Source organism: Urocitellus parryii, chromosome 10 (assembly GCF_045843805.1).
Source record: "Urocitellus parryii isolate mUroPar1 chromosome 10, mUroPar1.hap1, whole genome shotgun sequence".
Taxonomy (NCBI): Eukaryota; Metazoa; Chordata; class Mammalia; order Rodentia; family Sciuridae; genus Urocitellus; species Urocitellus parryii.
In genome coordinates, this window is record NC_135540.1 from 140,410,532 (window position 1) to 140,437,940 (window position 27,409).

Below are 27,409 nucleotides of genomic sequence, written 5' to 3' on the forward strand. Positions count from 1 at the left end.
TCATTGTGATGGACGAGAGAGTCATTGCCACTGACTGGGGAAACGTGAGGGGTCCAGTAACACTGTGAGCTCTCGCATGTCACGGGAAAGTATGACCCTGGGGACCCGCCCCTCAGTACACAGGAGCATCCTCCAGGCGGGGCTCATAGGCCTCAAAGCGAGAGATAAGACCTCAAGAAGAAACTTAGAGGACTACCCGGTGGGTAGCTTCATGCCCGCCCCTCTAGCACCCAGGGCCAGGGTCCTGCTCCCTGGAGCCTGTGAGGCGCTGGCTGTGGGGAAGGAACCAGTGGCCACTCCTGCAGCTTCCTGAGAAACTCAGGCCCCAAGAACTGCCATGCCTTGCCCGACCCCATCCCCTGTCCCCTGCAGCAGGGCCCCTTGGAGAGGCAGGTGGTGGGCTCCAGGACCAGAGGGTCGGGAAGAGGCCCCATCAGTCTTCTAGGGAACAGGATGTCAGGACAGATCCTGCTTCTGCTTCTCCCCCCGTGGGACTCGGGCCCTGAGGCCACAGGCAGGTGCACACCACTGCCACCAGCTGCACTCTCCAGAAGCTTCCTGTGCAGCCCTTGGACAGTCCAACCGGGTCAAGACCGAACACCCATAAGGCCTACGTCCATTCTTGACCTCTCTGAGCCTTTAGCTTGCTAGTCTCAAGAATCTGCCATGGGCCAGCGTCAGCACCTCTCTGGACCTCACCAAGGTATCCTCACCAAGTTGAGGGGCGGGGAGGGCAGGGCCACCCAAAGCCATGGCCTCCAGGGACAGTCAGGCTCGGGAGTTAGGGGCAGGAGCCTGGGCTCTGACACTGGGATCTTGGAGAAGCCGTTGAGGTCCGACTCGGTTTCCCCACTGTAAATGGGGTGCTAGGGTTTGGTACAGTTTGGGTGTCCCCAACGCTTCAGGTGTTGCCGTGTATGCCCACTGTGAGGCACGGAGAGGGCGGAGACGGTCCCACCATGGAGTGCAGAGCCGGGGCCATCTGGAGGTGATGAGATGGGAGCAGGGCATGGACTCAGGTGAGCTTTATAGGAAAAGGCAAGAAGCCAGCAAAGCGTTATGTCCTTCCAGTCCCTGGCCACGTGATGCCTTGCACCACCTTGGGCCAGCCAGTAGGAAGGCCATCGCCAGAGGCCCATCAGCCTTGCACACCCCACTAGACTCAGGAGAGAACTCCTAAAGTTGACTGTCGGAGACATCCCATTATAGTAATTAGAACAGACTCATTCACGAAAGTCAGTCACACTGCACATAGCCCGACTTGGAGCAAGCGGAGATAGGTGCGACCTGCGTCCTCCTCATCATCATCCTCTACTTACAGCTCGGGGAGGCAAGCACCTTTGCCAAGTTTTTGCTCCTCCTTAGAACGTGCGTGTGCGCGCGCGCATGTGCGCGTGCATTTCCTGGGAATGGAGGGAAGGGCCCAGCCGCTGGCCATACCCCGTATCTTCCCATCCAGGGCTCTCTGCCTAGACCGAAGCCTTCAGAGACGGCTCTCCTCCCTCCCTGCCTCCCCCAGTATCCTGGGCATCGTCCACCACTCAGTTATCCCAGGGCTGCGGGACCCCAGCGCTTCACCCACCCCAAGCGAACACGCCAGCCAGGTCTGTGGGTGGTTTATTTTATTTTTTCACAAGCTTTGAATTCAGAAATAAGAGCCACGATTAGTCAGTTATTAAGTAAAAATGGGGGTGATTGATTACAAAGGAAAACTGTACAAAACTTTAAAAATCTGACTGCCCCGTCGACCTCCTGGAGGGACCAGGTGGCAGGCAACCCGGGGGCAGCCTTCAGCACACCGTCACTGGCCCCGTGGGGACGCAGACCCCTGTGAACCTGGCTGGGTCTCAAGCCCAGAGCTGGCTGAAGAACACACAAACTGGAAGGGCATCATGGTGAGTCACAAGCGTCACAGAGACCGGCTGACGCAGGACGGGGAGGGTGTTTCTCGTGACCAAGGGGAAGGCTTCCCTGCCGTTCTGAGAGCCACAAACCTCGACGGGGTGGGCTGGGGCGGACGGGCTTCTCTCTGGTGGGCTCAGGCGGGGGCAGTGAGGACACAGCTTCATCTTGGGAGTCCGGGAACTGCCCCGAGGGCTGCGGTCCACATCAGTCCCTGGCGGTGTTCCCGCGGACACTCTCACGGGCTCGGGTGCAGAACTCAGCAACATGCACAGACTATCCTAGAACTGCTACAAGGGCGCAAAGGAACCACCGCTCAGGGCATCGCAGAGCCGTCGGGAGTGGAGGGGACAGGACAAGAGGACGCCACACCTGTGGTTCACTAGGGAGGGGATGAAAACACCATGCTGAGGTGACTCGGAGGGACGCGCAAACACACCACACTAGTACCACTTCTTCCTAAATAAAAAAGGGAAGAACATCATTCGGTTTCCCCCGTATCAGCACCAACTAAAACCGTGGGCTCCAGAAACATGGACAGGGAGAGGATGGGCACGATTCCAGAATCCTTCACTCGCCGTCCGCTCGTCCACGTCAGCCCAGGCTGGTGATGTTGGAGCGGCCGCCAGGGGGCGCCACGATGCGATGGCCGGTACGCCTGGGGTTGTTGTCATCTATCTGGGCACCTACGAGAGACAGAGTCATCACTTCCGGACGAGATCTGCTAACCTCAGCTCAACTTGCTGATTCTGAAGGCTGAGTGTTCTGCACTGTCCCCACCTGGTGCACACTGTGTTCTGTCTTGAAATGTCCAAGTCACCTCTGGGCAGCCTCCCGGGCCCCCAGAGCAGACCACTCTCTCCTCTCCCCTCTCCGTCCCTGGGTCACCCTCCTACAGCCCTGTCCACTTGTGCATGAACAGGAGAATTTGACATTCTTGAAACAGGTGAACACCCACTTATTGTCTGCCTACTGTATGCAGGCACAGGCTCAGTGCTTTAGCCAATATCACTGTGTTTGGAGCACATGACAATACAGTGAGGGTGTGCTTTGTCCCTCTGTAGAGGAGGAATTGAGGCTCAAGGTGCGCACCGTGAGGCACAGCTAGCGGTAGGGAAGCCAGGATTCAAGGCCTAGCAGGTCTGTCTCCAAAGTCCCCACTCCTCTGCATGGTACTCCCTGCTCCTAAAGTACTCCATGGATGGCGTGGCGGGGTGGCTACATAAGCGTGCATGGGCGTGTGCAGGAGCACATTCATCATCCAGAGCTGGTTTACCCCTTCATTTGTAATGGGCAAATCTGCTTGTGGGGAGCAGTATTTTGTTTTAAATCTTCAAAGCCAACTTCTAATATTATGCATTCTCTTTCAGTCAAACACAGATTTAAAACTCCAGCAGCAAGCCCCATTCCTGGCACTCAATCAATATTCACTGAAAGAGAACAGTGAGCAATGTGTAGGCTGAAATGTGGGTGCTGTGACGCAGGCCTGAGGTCCAGTTGGAGACTCAAGTTTTAATACAGATGATGCTTTGATCTTGGGTAATTTGAAATAAATCATCCCCCGCACCCCTTGGCCTCATTTTCTTTTCTGAAAAACAAGATCATCAGCCCAGTTGAGGCCCCTCCTGTGACATTATATGGCCTCTCCGTGTAAGCCACTGGGAGCCAGGCTCAAGAGTACTGATTTTGTCTTCTCCCGTGGTTCCACTGGTGGATGCTTGTCTTCCTGGTAATTCACAAATCTGCTGGAGGGTCAGGAATCAGGAGTCAGTCAGCACGTAATACACCTTTCCTCCTCATGACCATCTGTGCCTCGCTAGCTACACATCTGGGATCTGACAGTACTCACTGGACAAAGGACAATAACAAACCACGCTACGTCTATATAACAAGACGCTCTGCTGAGCTGAGAGGCCCTCTGTGAAGCAGCTCCTGGTGCTAAAACATCTCGGCACCTGATTCCATCACTCATCAAGGTGCCGTGAGGCTGGCCAAGGGCGGTGCCAGGGCTTCAAAGAGGACCGAGGGCACAGCAGGGAAGGGCGGGTGTGGCGGGGCCCTTCCACAGCCTTCTAATCTCCTTATCTAAAAGGAATCTCCTCCGCCTGTCCACCTGGAGTTGTCCAATGTCTCATTTCCTCTCTTGAGAACAGAGGTCCAGTCTGCCAGGTCCCTGAGAGGGGTGTGGTCCTCAGTGGCTCTTCCCAGCATCAAAACAGTCCCTGCACTGTGGACTGAGCACCCAGTGAGACCCTGGAGAGGCACCAGGGTCCACACGGTACATCAGTGACTATCTGTAAACCCTGGAACTCGTGTGGAGGCAGCTCTTCCGTGAGAGGCTCGTGGACAGGGAGGTGGCCTTGGGGCCCCGACGGCATCACCAAGGAGACCTGCTCTGGGCAGGGAGGCTCTACCCCCAGTTTAAACTGATAATTCACCGTCTCCCTCGGCCCTCCACTGCTGCCAAGCTGGTCCCCTTTCCGGACGGGAGTCGCACACTCTACCTCGTGAGCCCCATTCAGCCCATTCGTCACCTTGTTGTTTGTTCCTCAGTACTGGGGAGGAAACCCAGGGCTCTGCACACACGAGGCAAGCGCTCTACCATGAAGCTACGGCCCAACCCCTTTCTTACGTTATGTTGAGACAGGTCCGCCCACTGCCTGTGTTTATAGGGCTCATGAGTGTTTTTACATCTTTAAAAAATGGTTGCAGTTTTAGTGGCTATTTAATACAACCACTGGAGTTTTGCCTGTGACTCACAAAGTCGGAAATATTTCCTATCTGGCCCTTTAACAGAAGTGTGCTAACTCCAGAGCTGAATTGTGGCTGTCCATTTATCACCACCCTGGCTTCCTGGCACCCGCACAGCGGGCCCTGACACCTCCCAGTCTGTGGACAGTTCCCATCTTGGCTCCCAGTGTGCACGTGGGCGCCCTCATGTGGCCGGCTGATGAAACAGCAGGCACATGCCCCAGGGCCTTAAGGATTTTGGAGCACTGAGTTCTGGGATCTTGACACCAAATTTTCTGGGACCTCAGTTTCTTCTCTAAATAGGAAAAAGATCATGGACCACACAGGCGATTGTGAGGATAAAATAAAACCACAGAAGATGGCACTGCTTCCTCGCCGCGACGGACTGCCCATCTGGGCCCTGCGCCCACATCTCAACTCACAGGTACAGTGCACAGACCCCAAGGGTGCAAACGCTCATAAACAAGGTCAGAAACAACCTGCTGGCCCCAAGGACCTCCCTGCCCACGCTGCCTGCCCAGGACAGGGGAAGGGTGCCCCAGCGCTGCTCGCCTGAGGAGCAGGAAGGTCCCGGTGACCGAGGGACCCGCACCTACCTGACAAGCTGAAGTTGGACTGGTGGAGGTTCCTGATGGGCGGCGGCTGGTGTTTGGAAGGCGAGGATTTGGCAGAAGGAGCCGGAGTGGCATATTTGGGTGTAGCTGGCACCTCGTACACGGGACCGTCGTACATGCCCCTGGAGACCCCTTGCAGGGCAGAAACCTAGACAGAGGGAGCAGGTGACCCCCATGGTGAGCACATGCCCTCCTGTGTCCCCTGCTCAGACCGGGCTGTGCCCTGCTGCAGGACAGGAACCTGAGATCCCAGGCCTCATGTACGCGTGTGCACACACTCACCTGAGCCCCACTGGCCACACACACACCACACTAGTGCACACATGTAAGACACGCACCCGCATGCTCCTGGACATGGGTATGCTCCCAGGGACGCGAACGGGCACTTGCTGGTTCTGCCTCGCTGCTTCCCCAGGTCCATGTTCCCACCTGATGGCAGCATCTGTGCAATGTGGTGTCTCTCTGAACTGGCACGGCCCCTCCTGGGAGACGCAGGGGGCCAGCAGGTGGATGGGGAGCAACCCTGGGTGCTGGGGGTCTGGGAGGAGGGGTCAGGACTGTTCCGTGGAGCAGCAGTGGTGAAGCCACTGGTGGTGCCATTGATGAAAACCAGGGAGAGGGGGAGCCCGCACATCCCCAGCACATTATGCACGATGCACGCGCACACACACATGTTCACACGCACAGACACACACAACTGGCCCTCCTGGTGCACAGCCTTTGCTGGCTCCTGTGGGAAGCAGGTTGCCATGGTGATGGGATGTGTGGCAGGGAAACCACCACAGAGGGTCCACCTGGCTGTGAGTTTCCCCTCTGGGCTGCACAGAGGTGGGGACAGAGCCCACTCAGTGCCTGTTCCAGGACCTCCCAAAAGTCAGGGCTGAGTCTTCAAGACGGAAGGAAAGGCAGACGCAAAAGCTGCCAGGAAGGGGCGGAGGAGCCAGACCCGGAGGACACGGGGCTATTTATGCCCAGCAGATGGCCTGGCCCGAGGGCTGCCCAACTGTGTGCCTGGTGAGTCCTGCACGGCTCTGGGCCGCAGGGTTGTGATCTGAGAACTGAGGCTCCCGATACCTCCAGCAGGGGGCAAGAGTCCCCAGAGGATGCAGGACGGAGCCCAGAGCAACTCAGGAGTGTCCCTCCACGGCCCTCCCATGCCCACAGTGCACCCCTCTTTACAGTTTGCACGGCCTCATCTGGACCTCACTGCTGTCTGAGACAAGAACCCGCCTGGATGAAGACAGGGAGGCGCACGTCTGTGACCTCGCTCAACTCCCCAAGAAAGTGTGTCGCTCTGACCTCATGACGAGTCCCCCAGACCCGCTTACCTTGTTCCTGATCTTGACGCGCTGATAGAGGTACTCAGGGAAGGGCTTCCGCGGGATGAAGCGGCCCACGCCCTTGTTGACGTTGATATTTCCGTCTTCGAAGACGATCTTGCCCTGGCTGATGACCACCAGCGGCGAGCCGTGGCACTCCATGCCCTCGAAGATGTTGTACTCCACGGCCTGCGAGCCAAGAGCACAGCTGTACCCACCGTGGCTCCAAGGGTTTTCTCCACGGGAACCCGTCACGGAACAGCCAGGTTGCCTAGCCTTAGGTCCCCAGCATCTCCTGGGGTCCTCCCACTCCGAAAACACCCCTGTCAGGGCTGGGCACTATTCCACGCAGTCACACGGCGTGTGTGACCCGCACCTTGTCCCGGGGCACTGAGCCTACTGGTGGCCTTGTATCATCAGTCCTATGGTCCTGGGGCTTGGTGACTGAGACTGGTGTTCTGGGAGTTGGCCCCGGGCAGCTCCACCTACAGTGGGCCTTCTGGGTCCTTTTTTAAATTATCTTTTTAGGGTCGCTTTCTAAAATTTAACTTACTAGATCAAAGGACACAGGATGCATATCACCAAACCATTTTCCAAAGGGGTCAGACCAGGTGACACCACCAGGGCCATGGGCAGGAGGCCGCTCAGGTCACCCCGGAGCGGGGTGACGTCGTGCTGTGGTTACTAGGTAGAAACGCCCCTTCTCTCCCTCCTCCTGAAGGGAGCCTGGACCCTGCTGGCCACCGCCTCCAGCCGGCTGCTGTCCAGCGTGATTTTAAGTAGGTCATGTGCGGGGTTGAAAAAAAAGAATCAAGCAGGGCAAAGGGAATTCATGGCAGTGGTTCTCCAGCGCTGCCCAGAGGCTAGCGCCTTGGGGAGCTTCTCGGTCCTGAGACGTCTCTATTCATGAACCCCTGCCTCACGCAGGTGCTCCACGATTTTTCAGGTGCGCCTCGGTTTTTCTCCTGAGCCCAGAGACCGTCCCACATGCGCACGCACGCGGTCTGAAGTGCTCCTCCTGTGCTGTGAACCGCCACACCACCTCCCACGGACACACCCAGGTCCCACGGAGGGACAGCGACATTTCTGTTTCTGCTAAAGCCACAGTGAAATACCTCGCTGTACATGCCCCACCCAGTGTGCCCCTCTCCAGATGTGGAGCCCAGGGCCAAGGAACGTGGGTCTGCGCCCCTGGTGGATCTGCCTTCCAAGAACAGCTGCACTGGGTCCCTTCCCCACCAGCACCCAGCCAGCACCCAGCCGGCTCGCCAGTTCCCAGTTCCATCACTTTGGTACCGTGGACTCCTGGTCAGGGTCCCTTGACACGCTAGTGCTGTAGGCAGGTGAGATCGGGCCTTTCTGAAGATCAGACTCCATTTCTACATCCCTCACGGGGCCACTGCTGTCTTTTAACACTGCTCTGTTGACCAGGGTCGTGGTATTTTCCTGATTTCCAAGTACACATTAGATGGTGAAGAGTCTCTCCTGCATTATGTGTGGGGCACTGGCCACTGTCTTTTTTTTGGTGGGGGGGAGTGGAGTACCGGGGATTGAACTCAGGGGCACTAGACCACCAAGCCACATTCCCAGCCCTATTTTGTACTTTATTTAGACACAGGGTCTCACTGAATTGCTTAGTTCCTTGCTTTTGCTGAGGCTGGCTTTGAACTCGCCATCCTCCTGTCTCAGCCTCCTGAGCCTCTGGGATTACAGATGTGTGCCACAGGCCTGTCTTGCCCACTATCTTTGGTTTTCATATAAAGCAAATTTTGGGGGGCCACATAGAAGGTTATTGGTTTGGGGCCATATAGAAGGTTCATTTTTATGTTGTCAGTGGTCAAAAAGACCAATGTATTCCATTATAATTTCTAAGTCTCATGTCTGATTTCTTCTTCAAAATTATCATTTTTAAAAGGGATGCTTTCTTTTTGTTCCTTTCCGTTTTACTTCAATCTTTGATGACTTTGGAGGTCTTTTGTTTTTATATTTTGTGTGTGATAACAAGTGCGGCAGAGGTCAAACCTTCTGAGCTGCTATTCTAACAGAATTGGCTGATAACTGTTTTCTCCTAACTAATTGTAAGTGCCTCCTTCACTGGAAACCAATTTCTCATCTGTGGTCGGTCTACTTCTTGTCTCTCTCTCCTTTCACACAATTCCAGGCTGTTGGGATCCCTGTGGTTTTGTGACATGTCTTTATACCTGAGATGACTGACAGCCCTACATCAATGTCCCTTTGTCCAGAAATACTTTGATTTCTCTAACATCTACCATCAAGAAAAAATAACCTGTTGAGATTTCTGACGGGATTACTTCAAAGAACTGCCGCGCCCCTATACTGAAGCTTCTTGGCGTACAAGTGCTTGCATCTGCGCAAGTCTCACAGCAGCTTTTTTAATAACGGACCACCTGATGATAGACATTTTATTAATATTCATTTTTTGGTCTCAGGTGGACACAGTGTCTTTATTTTTCTGGTGCTGAGGGTGGAACCCAGTGCCTCATGCACGCTAGGCAAGTGCTCCACCACTGAGCCCCAGCGCCGGCCCCTAAAGCCGTTTTTCTAAGAGCGATTTCACTTCTATCAGAAGCAGGAATTTCATGTCCATTCTATTGTCCAAAGTGGTTTTCAATTATTTCTAAGGAAAGCTATCGATTCTTCATACGGACTTATCATCAGCTGACAGACTCTCCCATAGATCTGAGGACTGTGGGGGCTCACAGGGGGTTCCAGGCACAGTGGCCCCTCCACACAGCTGGGAACGCGCGAGGCGCTCTGGGATGACCGCCGTCCCCAGAGACAGGCACCTCTGCCTTTGCGTTCAGGCTGCTCCTCCAACTCTTCCCGGCTCCCACAGCGCCCCCTGCTGGGCACTAGTTCATAACCGCAGAAGCACAGACAAGGACACTGCCGTTAGTCACCCAAGAAGCCGGCCACTCTCCCACCGGCTGACAGTGGCCACCTACACCTGCACCCAGAGGGGTCCGCTGCTCCCACTCAGTCCAAGGAAATGACCCACCAAGGCGGTGTTCAGGCAGGGATCCTATACTTTAGGACTGCCCAGAATTCCGCCTGCTGTCACTTCCTAGCTTAAGGCAGTCCGTGAACAAGGTTCAGAATTCGCATAGTACTAAGGACCATGACAGAAGGTTCTCCTGCCCATCAGAGAGCCCCAGTTCCCCAGAGCCCTCCTATGGTGCCTGTTGTGAGGGGTCTTCTACTTCCCTTCACAAGCACCATCTGCTGATGGACACTTGGACAGAATGTGGAGCGGCCAGGTGCCAAGAGGATTCACCTTTAACAGGAACCAAGTACCCAGCCAAGCCTCGGCTTGGATGAGCCCCTAAACATGCCAAGCAAGAGCAGCCAGTCCCAACAGGTCACACGGGCACGATTCCATTTATGAAGTGCCCAGAATAAGAAAAAGTAGGTTAGTGGTTGCCGGGGGCTGGGAGAAGGCAGAAGGGGAGCCACCATTAATGGGCACAGGGTTTCTTTGGAGCAAAGAAAACATTTTGGAATTAATAATGACTGTAGAACCTTCTGCAAACAGTAAACCCACTGCACTGGACACTGTAGTTCCATTGTCAAGGTCTTGAGACCCAGACCCACACCCAGACGTGCATGTGACCCTGTGATGTGCACTTGGAAGCAACCACATTTTGTACCAAGGTATAAACAACAGAAGTTATAGTCTTTTCATAGGAAAGATTTTAAAAAGTTGATCACTGTGGTGTGTAAAAAGTGGTCTCTTTTTACTTGGAAAGAGTAACATGTTTTTTAAAACCTAAAAATAAAGCTAGGCGCTGGCCCGGCACTTCTCAGCCCACGTTCTGAGCAGCATGCCCTTCCTGCGTGCCTGATGTCCTTGCCTCAGAGAAGGGGACATACAAAACCCTCGGCCACACTGCCCTGGAATCCCGAACTGTCCTGCTGTGAGGGAACTCAGGTGGGGCCTGGCACCGGAGGGGGGGGACATGACCCCGAGTTTACCTGCTCTGGACCACACTTCCCAGGTGGGGAGCCCCAGGCTCGGGACTCACTGCTGTGGGTTGGACAGGGAGGTCACCTCACTGGAAATGGGGTCGCTGGGATGTGACTGGTGGAGAGGTCACCCTGGAGCAGGGTGGGCCCTGAATCCAATGGCTGGTGCCTGTGTAAGGAGATGCCTTGTGGGGACAGAGGCTGAAGGTGGGGTAAGGACACCCCCATGCCCAGGAACATGGAGGACAGCTAGGGACAGCAGTCGCTCAGGACAGGGCAGGGTCCTCCCCAGGGCCTTGCAGGAGCACAGCCCTGCCAACAGCTTGATGCTGCACCTCTGGTCTCCAGAACAGGGAGAAGACATTTCTGTCGAGTAAGCCACCCTATTGTGCCACTTGGCAGGACAGCCACAGGGAGCCAACGCACCTCCCTGGCTGTCCCTCTTCTTACTTATGAGTGACACACACCTCACCTAGAAGGCGGCTGTGAGGACAACCAGACGATGCATGGAAAGCACAGGGCACAGACCAACGGCAAAGTCACACTGGCTGGGTCACGACCAGGCTGGCACCCGGCCACTGACTGGCGTGACCTCACGAGAACCCAAGGCCTTCCTGAGCCGTGGGTGTGCTCCCGACAGTCCTCACCACGGCCTGGGGAGGCGACATCCTCTCAGGATTAGGATCACCCTGGGCAGGAAGTGGCAGCTCCAGCAGTCGGGAGGAGGTAGGGGGGAGGGTGCACGCTCTCGCCTGCGAGACCTTCTGGAACATCCTCCCACGGCCACTACAGTGTGCACAGCCTAATCAATGAAGGTACATCTGCATGCCCTGCAGGGCCGTGGGTGTACAGAGCAGCACGCACTTCTCCCAGCAGCAAGACGACCTCAGCCTTATTTCCTGGCTCTGATCCGGGGAGCTGGAGGGGGAGCCCAGGGGTACTGCTTATCTTGAGAATGACCCTGCGTTGGTGAGCTGGACAAGACCACGACCAACCACCCAAACTTCTGCTTTCCACGCGATGCCTCCAGCAGCTGGGCAGGGACCTGGGGCGACGCCACGAGCTGCTGCCAGTGGTTCCTGTGGCCTCCTTAGGAGACTTGCCTGTGCTGCTGTCTTGCCCCCATGCACCTGGCCTCATCCCTGGCCAGGGAGTCACCCGGAGGCAGGGAGGATCCCACGGCAGACCAACACTGTGCCCAGCTCTGCTAACGGCTTGTGCCTCTAACCGACTGCAGTGTGCCTCTGAGTGTGCCTCTGGACTGGAGACCACAGAGGGTGACTCAGACTGGGTGCTGGAGGTAGCACCCTACTCCCCCTGAGTGGGTGCGCTGGGTGAGCAGAGAAATCCAGGGCATGGAAGATGCAAAACAGAGACAACCCACACCACAGGCTGGGGATGCACACAGAACACGGTATGCACCCTGAGGCTGTGCTAGACACGGTGCCCTGGGCCAGTCCCATGCACCCGGTCAGCTCCTTCCCAGTTTGACAGTGGAGTTGGAGAGAGGATCATGGGCCTGGTAGTCTCCCTCTCTGATCCCAGTGGCGCACCACATGGAATTAGGAGCAGCAGCGTCAGAGGGCTGAGAACACACCTGTGGGCAGGGGCTAGGGGTAGGATGACCCCGAGATTTCAGGAGCAGCTTGCTCAAAGCCCTCCCTCAATCTCTCCAATGGAGGAGAAATCTGAGTGACAGGGTCGTGCTAGAGGACAGATTTGGAAAGTTCACAATTCATTTTTAACCCGACACTTCTAGAATGATCGCGGGGACGAACCCCTCAGGCAGCCAGAGGCGTGGCGGGGCCAGGACTTACCGACTTGTGGCTCTTGGCTGTTATGGTCTTCACCTTGTCAGGGTCCCAGATGACCACGTCAGCGTCGGAGCCCACGGCGATCCGCCCTTTCCTCGGGTACAAGTTGAAGATCTTGGCTGCGTTCGTGCTGGTCACGGCCACAAACTGATTCTCGTCCATTTTGCCTGTAGCCTAAAGGAAGAGCCCCCCGATGAGCAGACAACCTGACGGGCAGGGGGGAGGGCAGATCTGAACCCGCGACGGGGTCCGCAAGGGTTGGCTGAGCTCTCCTCCCCCACTGAGAACACACCGCCCTTCCAGAGGTCAGGCCTGACCCCAGAACAAACTGAGTGACGCTGCCGAGAGCCTTGTGACAGCCATCAGTGTCACCGGGCCCCAGGTTCAGTGAAAAGAAGACCTGAGTCAGGTCACGGCTCACAGTGACCCGGCTCCCTCTGCAATGAGAACTCTCGACCCCCACCTGGCGCCCCAGCTTCCAGCCCCACGCGCACATGCAGAACCTGCAGAGCCACCTCTACGGAGCTACAGTGTGGCTCACAACCAAACAAACCTTCCTCATCGTCAGTGTGCCGAGGACCACGGCGACACTGGGAACGCAGAGGATCCGGAGGACTTGTGCTGCTGCTCTCTCACGAGCAGGTGTCCCTGTGCCCCTGCACATCTACCCCGGTCTCCAGTAAGGAGGGCTGACAGTATGGAGTGCACAGTGCCCTGGGCCTTGCTGGGCCAGGCAGGGGGCTTCTAGAATGTTCCTGGGGAAAGGTGGGGGCACCTTACCACTGCCTTGTCCCAGACAACTGTCATCCGCTCCTCGATGCCGTTGACGCCCTCGGGGATCAGGGTGAAGTTGTCCTTGCCCACCGCTTTCTGGGCAGTGCTGTAGGGACAGTGGCCGCTGCCTGTGACCTGCAGGTCTCCACTGGCAAGGACACAAGAGGGTGGGGTTCAGACCTGGGTTCACTCCCCAGGGCCAACCCCAACTTCAGTCACCAACGGGAGCCCCGGGAGGGACCTGACGCTCAGGAGGCTTTAGGAGGAGGCCTCTGAAGGGCGTGCCAGAGGTGGTGAGCTTCACCTCTGTTGAAAGAAAACCCTGGGCGACTGATAAGCAGGTGGACACACAGGCGGGCGGTGAGCCCAGAGCCCGCGCCAGCCTGTGTGTCAGGAGCCCCATTCACAGCCCTGGCCTCGCGTCTCTGCCCCACAGGACATTCACCCCTGCCAGGGACTGACCGCCCACCTGAGCCACTGGCCACAACAGGGACTCGGGCCCCACAGCCTGTCGGGAATGCACTGTCCTCAGGGAGCACCACGCCCAGGCCTGTCCACGCCAGTCTGGCCCAGTCTGCGCCTCCCGCCCAGCCACTCTGTCCCCAAAGGCCCCTGGCTGCACCCGGGCTCTCACCAGGCCAGCAGGGAGGTCAGGTAGTCAGGCGTGGTGGGGTCTGGGCTCAGGGGCGGGGAGGTGACAAACGCCGCTGCTTTGGCCCAGTTCTTGCTCCAGTAATGGGTGCCGTCGGTCCCCAGGCTGGCAGCAATGGGCTCCCCGAAAACCAGGGGACCTTGGGAGGGACGAACACAGCGAGCATGGTTACCGCGAGCAGTGCCCGCAGGAGGGGCTGGTGCAGGGGGACCCTGTCATGGCCACCCCTGCCAGGCGCCACCCCGTACTGCCAAGCGCTCTACAGAGACTCAGTGGCCGAGCCGCCCAGTACATGCTCGGGGGCCGTCACCGACTTTGGCATCTGAACACTGTTATCTCCTTTCACAGAGGGACAGAGGCACAGAGGTCCTGGGGCCACGGGACCAGGGGTTTCAGGCCCACTGTGCGATGCCCCGCCCTCTCCTCTTCCTCCTGTCTGTCCCTCTGAGCTTGGTCCCCAGTGTCACAGTGTTGACATGGCGGGACCTCTGAGAAGTGTGTGCGGCTGTGAGGGACCCGCCCTTATGCACAGAGTAATGTCTTCCTGCAGAGCCTGGGCTGGTTCTCTGGAGGCCAGAAAGGGTCTCGTGGCACTGGACTGGATACCATGAGAACCTGGAGCTGGCCAGGACATGGCCTGACACCTACTCAGCACTTGGACGTGCCAAGGCTGCTGCCAAGGCTTCACTCACTGGCTTGAAGGGCCCCTCTGAGAGGAGGAGTCAGAGGGTCAAAGAGGTGAAGGACGTCCACTCTTGGAGCTGGGCGGCTGACATCCTAAACCAACACTGTTCATATGCTGGACATGCTGTTCTCAGGCCCCGGCCCTGGGAAACCACCTTCCTCCTTTCCCAGCCACAGCTGACCCTCTTCCTATCCCCGTGGACCCCGGGGGTAGGAGCCAACCATGAGGCCCTGCAGGGGGACTAGGAGGCCCACCAGGGTGACGTGCTCAGCAAGTGGACCAGGAGGTCAGGCAGGAGGCAGGGCCTCTACTACCAGCTTCCGGGGGACAGCTGCCAGTGCTCCACCCACGGCCTCTTGCCCTGACAGCCGGGACCACTGCCCACCCCAAGTGAGGAAGCCGAGGCTCAGGACATGCCAGGGACTTGCCCGAGGTCACCCAGGTGGCACCTGGCACACCCAGAATCACACCTAAAACTGACTGCACGCATGGGGTTCTGCCTGCCCCTCCCCATGTCCCCTCCACTCCTGAGTGGGCTGGAGGCCCCGGCTCCCGTCTGGTCCTGGATGTGGCTGGGCCTATGGGACACGCAGGGCCCCTTAGGAGGCCCGGCCACCGCCTACCCTTCTTCCTGGCCAGGGTGATGATGTCCGCCGCGCTCTTGCTCATGACCTTGGTGATGTACACGGGGCAGTTGATCCGGCCGGCAATGGTGATGGCCCGGAATACAGCCTCGGCCTCCAGCTGGGGACAGCAGACACAGGGTCACGAGAGGGAGGCGGGGAGCCTGCCCCACCCCAAACTCCCAGGGCTCTGTGAACCCGTGTGCTCTGACTTTCCTCAGTCAACTGTGGCAGAGGGAAATCTACCAAGTCAAGGGGTCAAGTAGAGCAGCTGGTCTTAAAAGAAGGCAGAGCGAGCCTGGGTGGAGGTCGGAGGCCGACGTGAGCTCCTGTGTGTATGGGAGAGTTCTGCACCCGCTACAGCCAAAGGCGGCAGACAGAATCAGGAAGCTCGGGAGGTGGTCTGTGGTATGCAAAGGCTGTGCCAAGCACATGCCCATGTCCACCCACCCCCTGCCCACCCTGCCCACTGGCTCATTCCCTCACCAAGTAAACCCGGGAGCACCCGAGGTCTCTTCAGTCTCCTCACCCTCCAGCCCAGCCAACGCGAGGGGAGTCAGCCAACCCGAGGACTGGTTGGTTGGTTTTTGTGGTACTTGGGACCAAACTCAAGGTGCTCGGTCACTGAGCTACACCCTCAGCCCTTTTTATTATTAATTTTTAATTTCTAGAGGAGTCTCCCCAAGTTGCTGAGGCTGGCCTCAAATTTGTGATCCTTCTGTCTCAGCCTCCCGAGGGAAGATCACACGCACGCGCCCTGTGCCCAGCTGTACTTCTTTTTCTTCTTAGGGTGGTGTGGCTCCAGGTGGGCCCTGCTGGAGTCTGACACCTGATGGGGCCCCACCTACTCTCAGGGGCAAAGCCATTGGTCATAAGCCCTGATGTGGCAGCCACATTCAGGTGCTATGAAAGCTTATAAATTGTTCCTAATCCTGTCCTGATGTCCCCACGGGCCAGAAACACACAGCTCATGGCCTGCTCACTACTCCTGTGTGTCCCTAGTGTGGAGAAGGGCCAGGGCTGGGGGAGGTTCAGGACACTCATTTGTGACTTCCCAGGGGCAGGGAAAAACCCTCAACTCGAGTCCCAGGCATACGTGCCCTCTGGGCCTCCCTCCACAGAGCGGGCAGGGTGGCTGTCTCCTGGGTGCCAGCTTGGGGCCCGGGGCTCCCCGTTCCTGACACCCAGGGCACAGTCCTTGGCAGACTCTTATCCAGTTTGGACACTGAAGTGTGCGCAGGGCCCGTGTGGAATTCCTGGCAGGGCCTCTTCCTGGCCCTCGCTGACTGGCCTGCGGCCTTCCCAGGAGGGAAGGGAATAGGAGGAGCTGGACACAGGCTGGGTGCAGCAGGAAGGCCATCAGGATGAGCGCCCAGCAACGCCGGGGACACGCCAAGTCCTCACCTCTTCAGGTCTACTCAGAGCGTGGCCCTCGGGGCCCGTGATGCCCATCTCCAAGATTCGCTTTTGTTCCTACAACAGAAACAAATGAGTCAGCGATGATGGCCGGTCAGAGCTGGACTAAGTTGCTCCTCTAACCTCCTGCCAGAGGGACAGGGCAGCTGAGGCCCAGCAGGTGGGGTGAGCCACCGCCCTCCCACTTCATCCATCCTTTCACTTTGCAATAAGGCTGCCTGGCCCCACCCCACACCTGGCTCCTCCCCACAAGCCTGGCTCCACCCCCACACCTGGCTCTACCCCACAAGCCTGGCTCCACCCCCATACCTGGCTCCGCCCCACAAGCCTGGCTCCACCCCCACACCTGGCTCCGCCCCACAAGCCTGCCTCCTCATCTGCTTTAATCTCCCAGGATGTTTGAAAGAAGCAGGGTGCTGTAGTGGGAATAGGGTTTGTACCACCAACACTCGCATGGAGACTTGGTCCCCAACGTGATGGCGTGGAGAGGTGCTGAGGTGATTAGGTCCCCAAGAGACAAGAATGCTTTTCTTGTGGGAGTGGGTGCCGCTCTCAGGAATGGCTTCATCCTTGCAAGGAGGAATGTTACCAAGCGAGCCTCCCCAGGTGTCCTGCACGCGAGCTGCCTAAGGCCCGGTCCCCATTCCAGTGCCACCCTGCACAGAGGGGCACGTGGCCCGCAGCAGAAGCTGAGTAGTTGCCAGCATGATGTTCTGACCTCCAAAAATAAACTTCTCTTTGTACCCAGCCTCCAGTATTTTGTTACCACAACAGAAAATGGCCAAAGAGAAAACCAGTACCAAGAAGAGGGGTCACTGCTATAACGATGCTGGCAACTGTGGAAATAGCTTTGGAATCAGATAATGGCCAGAGAGTGGAAGAGTTCTGAGGAGCCAAGACAAAGACACCGTAAACACTGTGTTTAGGTGACTGTGAGGACTGGGAGCAGGGGAAGGCGGGGAAGGTGGAGCCTCTAGGGGACATGCTGGGGTCGTGCCTAGACCACCGTCCATGGGCACTGGACGGTAACAGCCACTCCAGTGAAGCCTCACATGGAAATGAGATGGCCTTGGCCACTGGAGCAAGGCCACCCTTGCTATGAGGGAGCAAAGCTGCCGTCTGATGGTGTCCGTGCCCCAGGCCTCTACCCAACACTGAACCCAAGGCACAAACGAGAATTTCTGGCTGAAGAATTTTCTAAGCCAAATTAAAAGGAGCTGTGAGGTTCCTTAATCTCAACCACTAAGCTGAGATCAGGAAGAAGAAAAAGAAGCTCTTTAAAGACTGAGCTTATCACTCTAAAGGGAAGAGAGCACAAAAATTTGGAAAATCACAGATTATGTGACGAACTAAAAGCAGGTTGGAGAGGGCAAGTGTAGCCCAGCTCCAAGACTGGCACCAGGAGAGGAGGGAGGTGCCCAGCCAGACCTCAGGAGGGATCTCAGAGATCTCCTAGGATTCCCCTCAGCACAGGCTCGGACGCTAGGCCCTTAATGGCAGCAGGGGTGAGCCAACCAGGGCAGCACTGGGCCAGCCAGGGCTCAATAGGCCAGTGTGCCCAGGCCACTGCTCCAGAGGGTGCAGGTGGCAAGCCCCAGGGGTCTGCAGATGTGCAGAGTGCAGGCTCGGCAGGGTCACAGCGGCTCCCGGGGAAGTCAAAGACGAACCACCACAGGGCCCGGAGGAGACCAGCCCCGAGGACTGAGCGCCACAGAGGCTTCCCACAAGGCAATGCCCAGTGAGCCTTGGGAGGGGCCTTCACCTCTGGATCCCGGCACGGAAGTGCCAGTGGGGACCTGTAACATGCCTGGGAAAGGCACGGGCACCTGGCCAACCCCAGGGAGCAGCCACAGGGCAGAAGGGACTGGTGTGCCTAGGAGAGGCGCATGGAGTGGAAGACCGTCTTCCAGTTTAAGATTCATCATCTTCCCTGCCGTTTTGGATTTGCTCTGAGCCAATGACTCCTTTCTTTAAAAAAAAAAAAAAAATATATATATATATATATATATATACACACACACACACATAAATATATATAATATTACGTGTATATTTTATATACAATTATATACGTGTGTTACATATATATTTTAGTTGTAGTTGGACACAATACCTTAATTTTTTACTTATTTATTTTTAGGTGGTGCTGGGGCTCGAACCCAGGACCCCCAAGTGCTAGGCAAGTGCTCTGCCGCTAAGCCCCAGCTCAGCCCCGTTACTCCTTTCTTTTGTAGCACTTCCACCTTGGGCCAGCAATGGTGACCCCGCTGTGCCACCCGTGTCACCACTGGATCTTGGAAGTGGAGGACTGGGTGTTGATTTTGCAGGCTCACAGCCGGAAGTCGCCTCGTTTTAGACTTTGGAGTTGATGTTGACAAGTTAGGGCTCTGGGCTAGGGGACAGGGTGTATTTCGTATGTGAGGGGGACACAGGCCGGGCAGGGCCAGAGTGCTACGGCTGGAACATGGTCTGTCCCTCCACAAGTCGAGCTGAGGATTGGGCCCCAGTGTCATGGTGTTGAGAGGTGCCTGGGCCTTCCAGTGTGACCCGGTCACTCAGGGATCAACACTTTCAGGGGTGGGCTCCCATCTCGTCTCAGGGAGCCGGAGTGGTGACTGTGAGAGCGGCCTTTTATACAACAAGCTGGCACCTCCCTTCGGACTCTCTGGCATCTGTGCTCCTTCCACAGGCACCTGCTGCCCTCTTCCAGTTTTCAGCCACACACAGAGAGTACATGGCTGTCCTCAGAGGCAAGCAGATGCTGGCATCATGCTCTTGGAACTTCAGAACAGTGAGCCAAATAAACCTCTTTTCTTTATAAATTACCCAGACATGGGTATGCTGTTACAGCAACAGAAAATCAATTGAGACACAGGGTTATAAGAAATGAGCTTCAAAGACCATTGTCCATCCTTCCAATCTCTGAGTCTCCCTGAAGGCTGTCCTTTGGAAAGAAATATGGGATTCTGGTATTCATGGATGTTAAAACCAGTAAGTTCTGAAGGGGAGCCCAGGTCCAAAGCTGGCCATCCCTAGGACTGTGGGCAAGTTGGCCACGCTCTCTGAGCCTCAGTTTCCTGCGCACTGGAGTTGACAGTGTTTGCATCACAACTGTGAAGGTGAGGGGGGAGATGGCCTCACCAAGCACCTGGAGTGACACCACTGCACAGGAGAGCTGAGTCAGCAGCAGCCCCTAGTTTCCATCTAGGTCCCTCTCCCTGCATCTGTCTCCTGGCAGGAAAACCCCACCTTCAACTTCTCCTATGACCTTGAAATGCCTCCCCAAGCTGGTGGCCCAGATTCAACCTATTGCTCCAGGTTTCCTTGCCCCGGGAGCTCTTTAAAGACTCTATAAGACAAAGCTCTTCTCTTTTTCTCTCCCTCAACGTTGCCAAGATGCCCGGGGTGCGGCTGCCTAGTTCCACTTGCAGTCTCTGGGTCGTCACTCCTGGACACACCCCTGCCACGACTCTGGGCCCACTGACCACGAAGAAATCACAGTCTCGACTGTGCCTCTACGGCTGCTGAGCTCCGGGTGATTATAAGAACATGAATTAGAAACAATTTCAAAGTCTGACGCTGGGTGGATTCAGGCAAACTGTGGAATAACTGCAGCTACTGAAGATGGTGTTTATGAAGCATTTTTGGAAACTGTTTACAAAACAATTTTATGATACAGAGAAATCCCTACACTAAATAGTTTAAATGTCAGTTACTATTTCTGTTCAGAGGAGAAGAGACCAGGAGGGGAGGGGAGGAGGTGGGGTGGAGAGGAGGTGGGGAGGGGAGGGGGAGGGGAGGGGAGGGGAGGGGGAGGGGAGGAGGTGGGGAGGGGAGGAAGGAGCCAGGGAGGAACAATGGGAAGAGGAGGGGGTCTAATGGTACCCGGCTGAGCACAGGTGTTGTTTTCAGTTCTCTTCTGACCCTACTCAAGTGACAAAAGATATACAAAGATCACACACACACATTAAGAAATGCAGAGAGAAGAGGAAGTTTTAGAAGCTGGGAGCGGATGTACAGAGCCCTGGAGCTGGTCACTGCCTTGGGTCGGCTGGGAGGAGCACTGGAAGGCCCCCCGCGGGCTCCTCACACACTGGAGGGAGCGGAGGCACCATGGAAATCTACAAAAGCCAGATCACGGAGATCCTGAGCTCAGCAGCCCCACTCCTAGGTGTATATCAACAACACGTGGACCCACGTTCAACAAGACTCTTCGAGAACGCTCGAAGGACCAGGCGGTCTCTGGCCTGCAGCAGCCACGAGCAGGGGCAGCAGTCTGACAGTCTGCAAGAAACCGAACCCTCAGCACCACCCTCTGCCAGGAGATGCCCCCACCTGGACCAACACCTTGGTTCAGCCTGGGAGAGGTCTGAGCCACCACGGACCCAGGCACCTTTGCATTCCTGACCCACAGGAAGAGGAGAAGACAAATGTTGATGTTTCAAGATGCAGGCTGAGCGCTGGGTAAGTTTTTCTGCAGCCACAGACAACAAACACAGATTCAGGGACCGGAGCAGAGTGTTAGAATAACATTTACCTAAAAATGTGGAAGTGGCTTTGGAACCAGGGAGGGGAGGTCGGGAGAATTTCAAGGACATGACAGGTGGCCTTGAGCAGACTGTTTACAGAGACGCAGACTTTGAGGACACTGCCTGTGAGCTCTCGAAAGGAAATGAGGCAATGAAGGAAGGAGGCCCACACTTCACAGCAGCAGAGACTCCACGCTGTCTTCTGCAGCCCTGGGGAAAACCTGATGGGCCGGGTCTAGCTCAGGAGGTCTCCCACACAGTGTGGAAGGAACTGCCTGGTTCTTCTCACTGCTTAAAATGTTACATGGGAGAGACTAATGGGGAGAAGAACCATGAAATCAGAAAGAACCAGGCCAGGTGGGGTGGTGGACACCTGCAATCCTAGAGACTTAGGAGGCTGAGGCAGGAGGATTGCAAGTTTGACGCCAGCCTACGCAACTTAGCAAGAGCCTAAGCAACTTGTGAGACCCTCTCTCAAAAAAGGGCTGCAGGATGTGGCTCAGTGGCTGAGTGACCCTTAGGTACCAAAACAAACAACAACAAAAAATATAAACAACAACTCATATCATGTACAACCACAAGAATGGGATCAAAATTGGAATGGGTTGCACTCCACGTAGGTAAATGTGTCACAACACACCCTACTGTCACGTATATCTAAAAACACTAAGTGAAAAAGAAAGAAAGAAAAGAACTGGGACATTCGAAGGCTTTGCTCTCCAAAGGCAAAAGATTCAAATTAAGGAATGGCTTCAGATCCCCTCTCAGATTCAGGATATTGCCAGATAAATAACTCCTGGTACTCAAGAGTGGGATCCCACAGACTTTGTTAGAATCCCTAAAGATGAGGGCGGTGCCTCCAAGCACTAGTCAGTCAGTCGTAAAGAGAAAGAAATCCTCTGAAGAGCTTCGCCTCCGGGTGCCCAGCATCTCCTCAATCAAGCAGCAGGACGGCGGGAAGGTCAAGGTGCACTCCTCGGTCCTGGGGGGGGGGGGGCTCACCTGGGAGAAATGGGTGGGGTCTTTCCTCTGAGGCAGTGAACCCCGCCCAGTGAGCTTCCCAGGAGGCCACAGGGTTTTGAGGGAACTACTTTAGCAGAACCCTGGCAGCTCAGGCGGCCTGGCCCCAAGGCACGGGAACGGAAGGCAGGGAGCCCCAGATCTGCTGGGCAGGAAGCAGGAGGCCACACAAGCAAGGCCTCCGTCCTGAGAGGATGGAGAGGTGCAGGAATGGCCAGCCGAGGTGGAGCCGAGAGCCAGGAGACATGTCCCTGGGTTAGGCTCCCCAGGCCTTCAGACCAGAGGCCCCAGCAGGGCACCTCCCACCCCAGCCCCGAGGCCCCCTCCTGACCCCAAGACAGTGAGCAATGCCAGCTTCTGTGTGCACGGCCCTGGCACCCCCACACGTGAAACCCCAATGCCCCCAGGTGTGCGAGGCCCAGCATTCCCAGGTGGGCAAGGCCCGGGCACCCGTAGGTGCACAAGGCATTTCTGTTGGGTTCTCACTTGCCCTTGTGCACACCCCTCAAGGCCACCGATGGTTAGGACATCCCCACTGCATGTTTGAGGAAACCGAGTCTCAAGAAGCACCCTGGCCTGCCAGTGGCCACACTGCTGAGAGTGTGGGTGACCGTGTGTCCGAGACGACATCCGTTCCTGGCCTGGCCTTTCACTGTCCAGCCTTCTCACTAATCAAGCCAGGAGCCCCTCCTGTGGACCCTTCTGACAGGGGGGCAAAGACTGGGGGCAAGGACAGAATTGGCACCACTCACCTGAGCTATCAAGTCTCCGTTTTCCGCGTGGACCAAGATCAGAGCTCCCAGCCCCTTGAGGAAGGTGAAGGCTTCGTAGAGCTGAGGAGGGACACGAGGGGTGGGTGTGAGAAGGGAGCACCAGCACACAGTGGTCCGCGGCAACAGGGGTGCTCCACTCCCCACTGGACGAGAGGCGCTTCCCTTGGCCCTGACGCCTTCCAGACCAGAAAGCAGGAGCTGGGGTGAGGCAGAAGCTACGGCCTGGGGACGCCCCTGGCCTCCTGCCTTGGGCCTCCCCCCAGCTGGCCCCTGGGGCTGCCTGTGCTCCTGGGGACAGCTGGTGCAGGGCAGTCCTCTTTGGTTTCACGGAGATGGTGTACCTGAGCCTGCTTGGCCTGTGCCGCAGGAGATGTGCGAACCTTTTCAAAAACTCCAGCACCTGCCGTGCAGGGAGGGAACTCTGAACTCAGACAACAGAGGCTGGGCCAGCATCCTGCCTGTCCACCAAGGAGGCCTTGCCCCTGCCTGACATCTCCCTACCCAAGAAGGGCCCACCCTGCTGAGGACCAAGGCCACCAAGCTCCCTCTCCAGGACACCTGAATCTCAACTCTGTTCTCCATGAACAAGACAACACCCAGGAACACCCTTCTGGATGCAGACAGCAGGTGGGGGGCACTCCTGGGGGTTCGAGGGGCTTTTGAGGACCCTGGTCCAGAGGCCACAGGACTCCATCCACGCCCAGGGCTTCAGTGGAACCAGTGTTGGGCCGAAACAGCTGAGAATCAGCTACCTGGTGCGTCCCGTGCCCCTCTTTCCACGACAGAACCAACCTTCAGCTTTCGGAACACCCTCTGCAGGCTGCAAAGGCCTCCGGGCATCCTGGGCAAGTTATTTTCTAACCCCCCATGTGCTTATTTGAAGGCTGTTGTCCATTTAGCTCCAGGGCAATAAGGAGCGATCACCTCCCAACACCTGGGTCGTGCTGCTGTGCGTCAGGCCCAGTCCTGGCAGTTCTCCTGTCTGCGTCACTCAATCCTCCACGACCTCCACCAGGCAGGTGCTATTATGAGCTTGAAGCCCAGAGAGGCTGGGAAAGCGGCTCCAGGCTGCGCAGCAAGGGCCACTGTGGCTCTACCGTCCATGGTTCCCTCTGCCACACTAGCACGCAGGAAGAGGGAAAGGAGAGGAAACCAAGCCAAGAGATCCCGCAGTGAGAAGTCCAGGTGGCTGGTAAGCAGTCCCCAGTCCCTGCAAACAGCTTGTGGCAGCACCCCGCTCTGTTCCTGGCACCCACATAATGACCAAAACCGGCAGGCCTAAGGCTTTGCACCTTCTGGATGAGAAAACTGAAAGGAAGTTACGTGTCCAACATCTCGGTTGGCTTGAGGGAAGCCATCGTCCCCAGCCTTGCTCGAGCCAGAGCCAGCCAGGGGCTTCCAGGAAGCACATTTCCCGAGCCCCTCCGCCTGTGTGCCCAGCTCTGCAGGCTAATGGCACTGAGATGAGCCAATATGAGGAACCATCGACCAGGGCTCCTGTTCCACTCCAGAGTCAGAAAGGAACCAAGACCTGAGGGGCGAATACACTTAGTGCCACCGGCAGGGCCTGAGCCCTGGCCTCCCTGCCAGCCCTGTCTCCTCTGTCCTGTGCCAGGTGACAGGCTGGGGTGGCCCAGAGCTGCCAGGTGAAGAGGAGTGGGGCCTACCTGGCTGTCGGACATCTGGTAGAGGTCCTTATACGCCATGTAGACTTGGAAGGAGTTGACACCTGTTACAAGATAAGAAGGAAGAGAGAAAAGGCATGTCGAAGAGAAAGAAGCAAGGTCTCCCACGGAACCACGATTTCCCGCGCAGCGGGAGCTCTCAGAGAGAAGCCGCCATGGGGACCGCTGTGGGGGCGGCCAACAGGGAGCCGAGCGTGCAGGTGAAGGAAGGGCCGGGGAGGCAGGGGAAGGGGCAGAAAGAATGAGACCTCCAGACATTAGAAGTAGCAATGCCGTAAAGCAGAAATGATGAATTAGTAAGCTGTGGCCAAGTTAACACCTGTACCCTGGCGCTTGTTCCCAGAGCGGGGATGTAGGGCAGCGCTGTCTTAGGTTAGAAACTACCACGAAAAAGTCAAGGTAGGTTTGACTCCTTACAAATGGGAACCTACACGTTAGTTAATTCCTAAATACTTCAAAATAAAATAACAAAGAACCAACATGATAAATATACCAGCAGCAAATTCAACAGCTTTTTAAAATCAAGAGACAGTGGTCACTTTGAGGGGAAGGAGCCGTCACTGCGAGGAGGAAGGAAAGAGCCCATGGGACGGTGGCAGAGCCCCACTTGTCTGGGCGGGTGAGCTGGGAGCAATTCGCAAAGTCTCGTGTTTCCTCTATCTACTCTATGAAAAAAGACCAAAACAAAAGCAAAGGAGCCAAAAAACAAAATCCAAAAGCCAACTGTTATTTTTGGACAGTTTAAGGAGAAAGCTCATGCCTGGCTAATAAAGCAAAGATTCAGTCCTCAACCAAACCTCCAGACGCCGCCAACGCCAGCCCTGCTCCAGGCTCCGTGTGGGCTCAGCTCTGAGGCAGCCGGAGCTCCTCTGGGCGGTCAGCTCGCTCCCCTGCCCTCCAGTTCTCCTTTCCTCCTCCCCCAGCCACACAGCAACCCTGGCAACCGCCACCTTCATGCGATGGGACCCTGAATCACATCCAGGGCTGAGCACCTGGCAGACACTAGGCTGAGCCAGGAGGGACTGAGTCCGAAGGACTCAAAGGACACCTGATGACCTCTAACACGGAGACAAAGCAGGGGCCAAGCCAAGAGAGGTCCGGGGGACAGGAAGGGACAGCTGGCTCATGGAGGAGGACGAGACAAGCAGGGAGGAGAGGCCTGGGCACAGGGTCCTGGGCCCGTCTCCAGCACTGAGGCGAACCTGCTCCAGGGGCCCAGCGCAGCTCCAGGAGGACCTGCCGTCGTTCACACAGAGGGTGGCTGACGTCTCTGGGACACACTGGACTCTCCAGCAGTACCCAGTCTCCCTCCCAAGGTCTTCCCGCAGCTTTTGACAAGATCACGTGCATCAAGACACTCAAGAGGAGAAGCAGGAGCGCCCCCCAGGGGTCCCGGAGCCTTCTCCACGGAGTGCTTATGTTCTCACTCAGCACATCATTACTGAGTACCTCTGTGTGCACACTAGAGCTAGACACTCCGGTGGACAGGCAGGCTGGGCCTATCCGCCTTCTAGTGGGAATGATGGGCAATGGGCAACGACATCAATGATCCTGCCAGGCCGAGACGTCCAGTCTGTCATGTCTTGGAAACTCACAAAGCTTTCACAGCAACGCCCATCGAGAATCAGATCTACCTCCCACCCTAGAACTGGGTGGTCGCACGACTTGCTCTGACCCACTTCACGAGTTCCTGGCACAGGCCACAAGGACTAGCCACTGGCCCAGCTGCCCCAGCAGAGGCCGAGGCACAAACAAGACAGGTGTGAACAGCAGAACTGTCCAACTGAGCCCCGACCAACGTGCCCACCCATGGAGTGGGAGCAAATGAACACTTGCTGCCTTTCATTACCTGTGGTTCCGCCGTGGTTTGGAGGTGAGGTGTCTCCCAAAAGCTCAGGTGTTAGGCAATGCAGGAATGCGGCTGAAATGATTAGGTTATGAAAGCTGCCTCACCAGTGGATTAATCCATTTAGTGGATTAATCATCTGAATGGACTTGTGAGTGGTAACTGTAGGCAGGTGAAGTGTGGCTGGAGAAAGTAGGTCACTGGGGCATGTCCACGGGGATCATATTGTGTGCCTGGATCCCTGTCCCTCTCCAGTTCTTGGCTGCCCTGAGCTGAGCAGCTTTGCTGCACCACGCCCTTCCACCGTGATGTTCGCCTCACCTCACCCAGAGGAATGGAGTCAGCCAGCCATGGACTGAGCCTTGACACTGCGAGCCCGAGGGACTTTCTCCTCCTCTAACTTATTGGGTCAGGCACTTTGACTTCAGGGGAAAGAGCAGAGTGACACAGACACAGCTCAGACACAGCAGAACGCTGACGAAAAGGGAAACCCTGCCCTCTGGACAGCATGGATGGAACTAGAGGTCACATGTTAGATGAAGTAAACCAGGTACAGAGACAAGCCCACGGACCACACCCTCAGGTGACCTTGCAGCAGTTACAGAGAACAGTAGTTGCCAGGAACTGGGGTAAAATGGTGAGATTTTGGTCAAAGGACACAGAACCTCCGTTAGACAGGTGGCATCCATTCTGGAGGTCTGTCACCCAGTGTGGGACCACAGTGGATAATGTCTTATGCACTGTAGAGTTGCCAAGGGGATAGATCGTGAATGCTGAGCAGGTGAGGTGGTGGACATGGGAACTGGGCTTCCTGACAGAGCCGGAGAGGGCAAAAATCCCCCCAATCCTGATTTTTGGGGGGCCCGTGGTTGGTGATGCTGTATGAAGGTCCGCAGCAGCCCTGCCCACACCTTGGCGTTAGTCCTGGAAGACCTCCAAAACTGTAAGACCACACCTGTGTGTTGTTTAAAGTGGGTGGCTTTGTTGTAGTAGCAAAACAAAACTAATACATACTCCTGTGC

The 27,409-nt window shown here is 56.5% G+C and overlaps 1 protein-coding gene across 1 annotated transcript in view; it reads right to left on the reverse strand.

Annotated features, from left to right (window-relative positions):
- Positions 1-2,496: 2,496 nt before the first annotated feature.
- Crmp1 (collapsin response mediator protein 1) overlaps positions 2,497-27,409 on the reverse strand; it is a 55,278-nt gene continuing 30,365 nt past the window's right edge. The window contains exons 5-14 of the mRNA XM_026395269.2: positions 24,524-24,585; positions 22,836-22,916; positions 16,523-16,591; positions 15,119-15,239; positions 13,793-13,949; positions 13,165-13,306; positions 12,388-12,558; positions 6,596-6,775; positions 5,250-5,415; positions 2,497-2,588 (exon numbers count right to left, since the gene is read on the reverse strand). Coding sequence (XP_026251054.2) covers positions 2,497-2,588; positions 5,250-5,415; positions 6,596-6,775; positions 12,388-12,558; positions 13,165-13,306; positions 13,793-13,949; positions 15,119-15,239; positions 16,523-16,591; positions 22,836-22,916; positions 24,524-24,585 — 1,241 coding nt within the window. The remainder of the gene's footprint in view (positions 2,589-5,249; positions 5,416-6,595; positions 6,776-12,387; positions 12,559-13,164; positions 13,307-13,792; positions 13,950-15,118; positions 15,240-16,522; positions 16,592-22,835; positions 22,917-24,523; positions 24,586-27,409) is intronic.